We start from the raw sequence: 9,493 nt of genomic DNA on the forward strand, positions 1-9,493 counted from the left end.
AAAGCACCCACTACACTCTCTGAGAGGTTGGCGTTAGGAAGGGCATCCAGCCGTAGAAACTCTGCCAAATCAGATTGGAGCGTGGTGTAGCCATCTGGTTTCACCAGTCCTCAGTCAAATTGTCCAACCCATGCTAGCATGGAAAGCGGACGTTAAACGATGATGATGATGATGATGATATATATATATATATATATATATATATATATACCTATATATGTAAAACAAAAGATATGTGTGTGTCTGTGTGAGTGTGCATGTGTGTGTGTTTATGCATGTATGTGTGTGTGTGTGTGTGCGTGTGCATTTGTATCGATGGTCATGTTTACATTTATGTCCCATAACTTAGTGATTCAACAAACAGATTTCAAGAAAATGAGCATGTGACTAAAAAATATGAATTGGCGTTGATATGATTGACTAAACTCTAGTGCTCCAGCATGGCCAAAGTCCAATGACTGAAATGAGAACCAAAAATTATTTTTAAAAAATCAAATAAAATACTCTTCTACAGTTTTAAATAAACATATTTTAAACGTTTTGATATAATTTTAAGGTAGATTTGTGTTTCCAATAAATACTGCTTTCAATAATCCTATAATCCGTATTCATGAAGACAACTTCATAAAGTTTGCATGAAAAAATTATTTTACAGTTTTCATAATAAAAATGAATAAGTAAGAGTTAGGTTTGTGCTCCACATTATTAAGTTTGACTAAAGGCAATATTTTGCTGTCTTTTTGTAGGTGCAGTTACACAACCAATTATGAACACAATGCGTGGTCTGAAAAATCTCATTTCATGGAAATCACCTTCATATACGCTTTTTGTTTTCACTGTGAGTAAATTACAATCAGTGTTTTGTTTTTTGTTTTTTGTTTTTTTGTAATTTGTAAATGCTTTATTGCATTATTTTAACATTTGAATTACATTTCTTTGTAATTAGTAAGTGTGGATGTGTGGATTTTTATTTGTTTTCAATTTGATTCTCATGATTGTGTGGTTAAGAAGCTTACTTTGCAATTGTGTGTTGTCAGGTTCACGCCCATGATGCAGCATGTTCAACTAATGTCTTCTACTATGACTCTTGAAGTCGACCAATGCTTTTTAAGTGAATTTGGTTGCATAGTTTGTATATGTGTGTGAATGTACTTGCATGTATGTGAGTGTGTGTGTGTGTTTGTGTTTATTCATCCACCTCCACCACTTGACAACCAGTCTTGGTTTGTTTACATCCCTGTAATTTAGTGGTTTGGCAAAAGAGACCGGTTGGAATACCAGACTTAAAAGATAAGTACTGGTGTTGATTTGTTTGACTAAGCCCTTCAAGGTGGTGCCCCCACCATTATGGCTGCAGTCCAATGAATGAAACAGGTAAGAGATAAAAGCTCTTAATTTATTAATCATAGATAATCACCTTGTGTGTCAGCTTGAATGTCTTACTCAGCAACCGTTAAGAGGGCTAAACCAGATTTCCTGGATATCTTCTCTCTTACATCACACAGAAATGATATTTGGAAACTTGAGAGCTTTACCAAAATCAAAAGTTTTGTTCTGGACATGAACATTTTTGACTAATATCTGGCTTTTTTGTATCACATATTTATTCTGCAGTGGTTTGGCAGAATTGTTAGAAAGAAAATGCTTTGTCATCTTTGCCTTTCATCCTTTCTGAGTCAATAAAGCAAAGCACCAGTCAAGCATTTTTGGAATCGGTGGTATTGAAGTGATTAGCTACTTCCCCAAATTTCAAACCTTAATTAGAAACAATTATTGAAAAAAAAAACCCACTTCTGAATTTCTTTCTCATTTTCCATGGAGAATTCAGTTCAAACCTCACTTTAAAGATTCTCCTTAAACAGTGAAGTTTGAAAATATTCTGTAGAAGTCCCAATAAGCAGCACTAAACCACAGACAATACGTAATGCAAGAAAAGAAAGCCCATGGCACTGCTTTATAAATGCCAGCTTAACAATTGGCGGAATCGTTCATAGAAGACATACCTGCTTCTTTTAGTAGCCTTGACTACAACACTACGTACGATTTTCATTTTTTTTTTTTTTTTATAAAGGCAAACAAACCATCGAAATGCATAGACTAATGATCTTTTACTGCTATTATTAGCACTGGAGAAGGCAGCAAGCTAGCAGAATCCTTAGCACATCAAACGAAAGGCTTAGAGACAGTTCTTCCAATTGTTTACATTCTAAGTTCAAACCCAGCTGAGCTCAACTTTACCTTTCATCCTTTCAGAGTCAATAAGATAAAGTACAATAAAATAAAGTACAGGGGGTTGACCATTCCCTCAGAATTGTTGGCCTTGAGCCAACATTAAAACAGAATTATTACCAGTGGTGTAATGATAAAGAATGGGTATCGAGGTTTGCTGCTTTTAATTCCAGATAATAATACTTTATAGTTCAATTCTAGACTTGCAAACCAATAATGGAGATATTCTTCTTCCGTTGCTCAGTCTGAAGAATGCGGCAATGGCCGTAGTCTTTGCAGACTCTCCAAGACTGAATTTACATGCATCAACCTTCGTTTGATCATTCAGCCTGTTAACTAAGGTGGTGGTGGTGGTGGTGGTGGTGGTTGTGATGGTGGCAGTTGTGGCAGCAGCAGTAGTGGTGGTGGGGATATGGTGGTGTTGGAGTGGTTGTGTTAGCAGTGGTAAAGGTGTGAGGATGGCTACAAAAGTGGTAGTAGTGGTGGAGGTAGGAGTGATGACTGTAATGGTGGTGATAGTAGTATAGTGCTGGTGGGGGTGATGATAATGAAGAAGGTGGGTGGTGTCGTTGTGGCCATGGTAGTTGTGATGCAGCTGATGACACTGGCCACACCAATTGGACTAAACATTGAATTCAGGATGATGCAACATTCAAAAGAAATTCTTGTTCTTTGAGACTTCTCCTCTATTCTCCGCAGGTCTACATATACTCAGCTTGGTATGGTCTGCTGCTTCCTTTGTGTCTGTTCCTCGTTTTCTTCCGCCTTTCCATCAGTTACATGCGATACAGGTAAGTTCCAATCAACCAATGGCTGATCACCATTTTATCGAATCAATTCTCTTCATTTTAACCCTTTAGCATATGAGGCCCAAATATTCTAATGGATTTATGTTCAAACTGGCCAGATCCAGCCTCTCACACATACCTGACAAAGTCATTTTAAAAAATAAAGAAAAACATTACCAAAATCTCAAAGCTGTCTCATAACGCACGATTAATTTGAAACAATTTGAATAAATGAGCATCACATTTGGCAGAGCTAAAGAAATTTATTCTATTGTAAGAATTCACAGATCTCAGATTGGTGTAAGTACAACTGCATGATTACAACATTTGCTTTCCAATTATGCAGAACTAAATTTGGATTCATTGCACAACTGCACAGCTCCTTCAGCAAATGTATTCTACCAAAGTAATTGGGTCACTTGAACCCATGTAAAGAAAATTTGGCACACAGGAATGAGTTGTTAGTTATCTCCCTTGCTTCTTACTTTCAAACGCCTCTAGAGGGAGTTTTTATCAACACGTTGCATGGATAATCTCAATGGTTTTAGGCTTAATATATTACATGTGTGTGATGCAATTTGTATATAGGGTGCAGAAGGTTCCCTTGACGATGCACTTTCTGTCAACCATGTTTCTAATATACAAGATCAGCATCACTGAATTACTTCATACATGTGCGTGTGTGTGTGTGCATGTTTAAAAAGATAACAACTTTCCAACCGCATGGTTGTGGGTTCAGTTCCACTGCAAAGCACCTTGGGAAAATACACTATCTTTGCTTCTATTGATAATAAAAAATTTAGCAATAAAAGTATGTCATAATTAAGCTAGGGTTTGGAACATAAACTTGAAATTCTCTTGAAGGTTCTAATTCTATCATACTGGAAATTTGTATTATAGAACCAGGGGCAATCTTGAGTAGGTTGCTATCAAAAGAGTTAATTGTCAAGGTATTTCCAACAAGTGAATCTTAATTAGTCAATCAAATGACTTTTGTTAGTGTGTAGCTAATAGCTGACAAACGCTTTTCTCAGATTTCAGCTTCTGTGTATTTTAATTGCATTCATTTGGAACAATCCAGAATTATTTCCAACTTTTATGTCAATTATATTTTCTTGTTTCTTTTTTGTTTTGTTTTTTTCGCTATTTTTCTTCGAACCTGTGCCAGAGGCTGGAATATCAACCTTCATTATTTAGATCCAGGGGAAATTGTCAATGTAAGTACACATCATTCTATTTTAAAGTTAAATTTAAATTTGGATATACTGATGGACGGACGGACGGCTGGCTGGCTGGCTGGCCAAGTGGTTGAGCAGTTTGCTTTGCAATCATGAGGTTCTGGATTTGGACCTACTGCATAGCATTCGGACGGTGGGGCATGAGTTTTTAAGTGTTCTGGCCAATTCATTCCTTGTGGGAGGAATTAGATAGCCAGAGACTGTGTAGGAACCAGTCCAGTGGAATTATATCAATAACTGAAAGACCTGGCTAGCTTTGTTACATGTTATGTGATGCTGATTCTTCATCAGAAATACATTAAGGACACATGTGTCTGTGGAATATCCAACCACTTATACATTAATTTAACAGGTTGCATTTTCAGTTGAATAAAACACTGATTTGCCCATCCTTTTCAACGATGAATGAGTCATCATAAATTTACTTGTATTTCTTTAATTTAGCTTCCAATTAACCCGTTTTTGTATCTATTTCCCTCTCTCCTATTTGCTGGTTCTCTTGTTCTTTGCCTCTTTCTTTTATCCCTCTTTTTCTTCTCTTTCTCATCTCTCATGTCTCTGTTGAAGTCCTTTAATACCAGATGTACATAATATAACTACAATATGACACATATAATTGTAATACAACATGCATAATAATTCGTACATAACATATGCATAATATAGCTTCATTATCATCATTTAATGTCTACTTTTCATGCTGGCATGGGTTGGACGGTTTGACAGGGGATGGCCAGGCTGGAGCCTGCACCCGACTTCTGTATCTGTTTTGACAGAGTTTTTACAGTTGGATACCTTTCCTAACCCTAACCCAGCAGAGTAATATAACAGAACTCATACATGTAAAGCATGATTTGTTGAAAATGTAACATCAGCGACATCATTGTACTCCTAATTAAAACTCTTTTTTTTTTTCTTTTGGTTCTTTGTAGGAATCAGATGATAAAGACAAAGGAGTTTCAGATAAATTCAGTGTTGTTCTTCAAGTGGCTAAAAAAGTGCAGGTATTCATGATATTTTGATATCATTCATTGATAAACGTCCGTGAGTCCATAGACATCATTCCTGTTTTACTTAACTTTCCAATTTCTTTTCAACTTTCCAATTATTTACACTTTGGTGGCAAATTGGCAGAATCATCAAAGTCTTGGATAAGATGCCTCACAGTATTTGTTTCAAATCTCTTGGTTCTGAGTTCAAATCCCACCTAGACTGACTTTGTTTTCCAGTTTTCAGGGGTCAATGAGATGAGCCGGTAGAATCATCCACGTGCCTGGCAAATTGCTTGGCTTCCCATTCAGAGTTCAAATTCCGCTGAGATCGAATTTGCCTTTCATCCTTTTGGGATCAATAAAACAAGTATTACTCAACTACTGGGGTCGAGGTAATTGATTTCCCCTCCCCTTAAAAGCTGTTGACCAAAATTTGAAAACCATTTTTCAAGGGTCAAGTACCTATCCAGGGCACTGGATTAGCAAAACTGTAACAATGTCATACCAGACATCTTGTGATATTTGCTCCAGTTCTTTGCATTCCGTGTTCAAATAGCCCCATGACCGATATAAATATTAGTCATAAGAATATGTTGCCTGGTTTCATAGCATCACCTGATCTTTGGGTATCTTTAGCTGAATCCATCATGTTGCAAGCATTAGGGTTGCAAGCCCCTGGCTTGAGGATACCTCCCTCCCTCCACCAGTCCCAGAGGTTCTGAAAAACAGTTATGGCTATTGCCTTCTCTCCAGACCAAAAGGATATAAAAAAATAATTTTGAACAATTTACTCTCCAATCGTCATGAAGTGTTTTATTCCTAATTATATAATTATACAAAACTGGATTTTAATTAGTTTCTTTTATTTCCAAATTAAAGTTAATAAACAGACGATACTACATGTGTTAGTGTGTCATGGATAAGAATGTTATTATTAGTTTCAAAACAGAGGTTCCTAGTTCAAATCACTGTTGGATCAGATGGAATATGATCTGCTACAACTAATCATGTAAACTAGTACTACCTGTTTCATGATCAGTCTGACCCTGGGTATGTTGAGGGTGGATAGACACTGGGACAAGACAAAAAAATTACCTGCTTACAAGAGTAGATTAATTCCACATGGAGCCAATGGGATTTCACAAAACCTACAAAAGGAGTGGGACTTCATTAAAGCTTCTGAAATTGGCATTGCTGACTGTTTTGGCAAATGCTGCATCTGGTCACCTCTCTCTCTCTCTCTAACAAAAGGAGATGCAGTTGAGAGAAGACCTTTGATAAGCATGAAGATCATCTCTGGAGGCTGAAGTCGGTCCCAGCTAAGATTATCATCATCTCATCGTTTGAAATATTTCTAAAAACACATGCAGACCATTACAGTTTGAATCCAGTTTGACAAGCATTTTTGCAAATTAGACAATTTTGATCAAATGTAAATATTGTAAAGAATATCAGTAAACAAAATATTTACTGAATTGTTGACTGACTTCTATATGAGAAAAAGCATTGTTGCCTTAGCTTCTAATGTCCAGGGTATTTTTCACTGGAAACACTGAATCATGCCAAAACATTGGGTCTTGCAATCCACCAGCATTCTGAGTGAAACCCTGTATTTTTAGCACTTAAGACTCTTGGAGAAGTTTCTCTGAGATGATATATATTTCTACAAGAGCTATATATATATATATATATATATATATATATATATATATATATATATGCCAGGGAAAAGCACCACTGATGCCATATTTCTAGTGAGACAGCTGCAGGAGAAATACCTAGCTCAAGATAAACCTCTGTACCAGGCTTTCATTGACATGGAGAAAACCTTTGACAGGGTCCCCCGATCCCTTATCTGGTGGTCAATGAGGAAACTAGGGATAGATGAATGGTTAGTGAGAGCTGTGCGAGCCATGTACAGGGACGCTGTCAGTAAGGTGAGGGCTGGAAACGAGTACAGTGAAGAATTACAGGTAGAGGTAGGGGTCCACCAAGGTTCAGTCCTCAGCCCCTTCCTATTTATCATAGTCTTCCAGGCAATAACACAGGAATTTGGTCAAGAACTGAGCCTTGGTTTATAAAAGATTTTTTTTTTTTGCGCTAACTGGTGACCTTGAGTAGGTTTATCTTTTCTCCTGTGGGAAACAAGCTCTGCTTTGCTATGTGTTATCAATCCACAGTCACCACAAACAAAATCATTTGAAGAAGGTTATTGTTGGTTTTATCTGCTTAAGATTTACACAATTCTGATCATGATGCTTCTAGCTCCTCGCTTGGAACCATTTTATACCAGTGAAACATGTTGTTCTCCATTTGTTCTGCTTTTCAGCAAGATCTTCCCGAGAGTCAAGGTCAATATTACCACACTTGAAGTCATTTTAAAGATTATCCTTGTTATGTAAAGGGGACAACCTAAAGAGTGTTTGTTGTTGCAAAGCTGACCATAGAACAACTGTTTGTGGAGTCTATGGTCTTTCAATTGAGCCAAATGTCCCCCTGTCCATCTCAACTTCCTTAGGAACGCTTTGATACCAGTAATGAATTGGCTGAAAAATTGTTAGTCCAGTTAAGACAATAAAACACAGCAACAAGAGACTACCTTTATATTGTTCAATGTAAATTCCTTGATAGACACCTTCTACTAATCAAAGAAGCTGCCAACAAATGGTGGGGAAGCATTCATTAACCTGAGAGCACAAGGAAGAAGGAATATTATTTCAATTTCCTCAATGCACATTAATATGTTTCTAGGTATTGTTTAAATTTGTCATGTATTAGATAATTTACAACGAATTTACCTGATGATAAATTATGTCTATTAATTTGGTGATTAACCATTTCCATTCCAGAATACATTAGGTGTACTTGCTGATACTTTAGAAAAAGTGAACAGGTTAGTCTCAGACTTTCGCTTTACCTTTTCATTTCTTTCTTAATAAAGATTCTTTCTGATTATTTCTTTCAGCATTGTTGTCCAATCAAACACTTCATTATGGTTTGCTCATTTCTAAAAAACATTGACCTGTATATATTGATCTCTCTCTCTCTCTCTCTCTCTCTATCTCTCTCTCTCTTTCTTTCTCTCTCTCTCTCTCTCTCTCTCTCTCTCTCTCTTTCCTCTCTTCTCTTCCTGACAAAGAGTCATGCTTGTAAAGTTCCTGGCTTTGGGCAAAAGGAAATTTTATCTAATATATTCCCCTCTCAAATTCACACACTTATTGCAACGGTCCTTAAGTTTTTCTAATCCCTTTAAAAGAACTCGGAAGGTTGGGCCTCCAACCAGGCCCTCATGCAACACCCTTAAAGCCAGGAACTTTTCAGCCCCACCCCCCATCCCCCGTATGTACACACCTATATATAGATATATAGTTAGATAGATTAATACATATACATACACACACACATATGCACATGTACACACACACACTCACACACATGTTCATATGTATATGTCAGGCAGGTGGGAAGGTAGACAGGTAGGCAGTCATGCATGCAGGTGTGGCTGTGTGGTTAAGAAGTTTGCTTCCCAACCACACGGTTTCAGTTTCCATCTTATTACACAGCAGCTTGGGTAAATGTCTTCTATAATCTAGAGTTGAGAAATGCATTGTAGCTGAGATTTAGCAGTCAGAAACTGTGCTGAAGCTCATAGTGTATAAATGTATTCTCTGGTTCAGAAATCTGACCAATTTCTACCTAAGAATGACATCCAGTCAGCCAAATGTGTTACCATTTATCTCTCAAAGACTTAAATTTATTTCGGTTTTTGGACAACAGTGAGGAAGAAAAGCAATGCTTTGTGTTCAAATGCTATTTTGGGAGTCAAGTGGAGTTTGGTTTAGCCATTTGTCTTTCTAAGAGATCAATAGAATAAGGGGAAGTATTGAGGAGTAGCAGTGGTGGTGGCGGTGGGGTGATAAAAAAAAAAAAAACAACTACCCCACCCCCACAAAAATGGCCTTATGATTATGTAAGAAATAACAACAACAATAGTCATGACTGTAATGGTGGCGTTGGTGGTGATGGTGTAAGTAATTGGTAGTGATAGTGGTGGCAGGGACGATGGCAACGGTAGTTGTAGTAGTGGTGGTGGTGGTGGTCAGCGAGCCGGCAGAGCTGTTGGCATATGACAGAGAAAATGCTTGACTGCATTTCGTCCATTTTTACATTCTGAGTTGGAATTCTGCTGCGGTTGGTTTTACTGTTCCTCCTTTCATGAGGGACAAAATAAGGGCCACTTCAGCCC

At 37.3% G+C, this 9,493-nt stretch overlaps 1 protein-coding gene and 1 long non-coding RNA gene across 13 annotated transcripts in view; one reads left to right on the forward strand and one right to left on the reverse strand.

Annotated features, from left to right (window-relative positions):
* Positions 1–9,493, forward strand: part of LOC106878525 (GRAM domain-containing protein 4) — a 176,116-nt gene that overhangs the window by 112,074 nt on the left and 54,549 nt on the right. For all 5 annotated transcript variants that reach the window (XM_052971959.1, XM_052971962.1, XM_052971963.1 and 2 more), the window contains exons 8-12: positions 747–838; positions 2,929–3,020; positions 4,186–4,234; positions 5,188–5,259; positions 8,097–8,140. In XM_052971959.1, the coding sequence (XP_052827919.1) occupies positions 747–838; positions 2,929–3,020; positions 4,186–4,234; positions 5,188–5,259; positions 8,097–8,140 (349 nt within the window). The remainder of the gene's footprint in view (positions 1–746; positions 839–2,928; positions 3,021–4,185; positions 4,235–5,187; positions 5,260–8,096; positions 8,141–9,493) is intronic.
* LOC106877906 (uncharacterized) overlaps positions 1–9,493 on the reverse strand; it is a 158,894-nt gene that overhangs the window by 79,022 nt on the left and 70,379 nt on the right. Inside the window, exon 6 of one of the 8 annotated variants that reach the window (XR_008265244.1) lies at positions 109–458. The exons of 6 other annotated variants lie outside the window; for them this stretch is intronic. This is a non-coding gene — a long non-coding RNA (uncharacterized LOC106877906). Of the gene's footprint in view, positions 1–108; positions 459–5,182; positions 7,935–9,493 lie in introns of those variants that run through there. One more of the 8 variants, XR_008265246.1, reaches the window with a different exon arrangement.

The sequence above is a fragment of the Octopus bimaculoides genome, chromosome 11 (genome assembly GCF_001194135.2).
Source record: "Octopus bimaculoides isolate UCB-OBI-ISO-001 chromosome 11, ASM119413v2, whole genome shotgun sequence".
Lineage (NCBI taxonomy): Eukaryota > Metazoa > Mollusca > Cephalopoda > Octopoda > Octopodidae > Octopus > Octopus bimaculoides.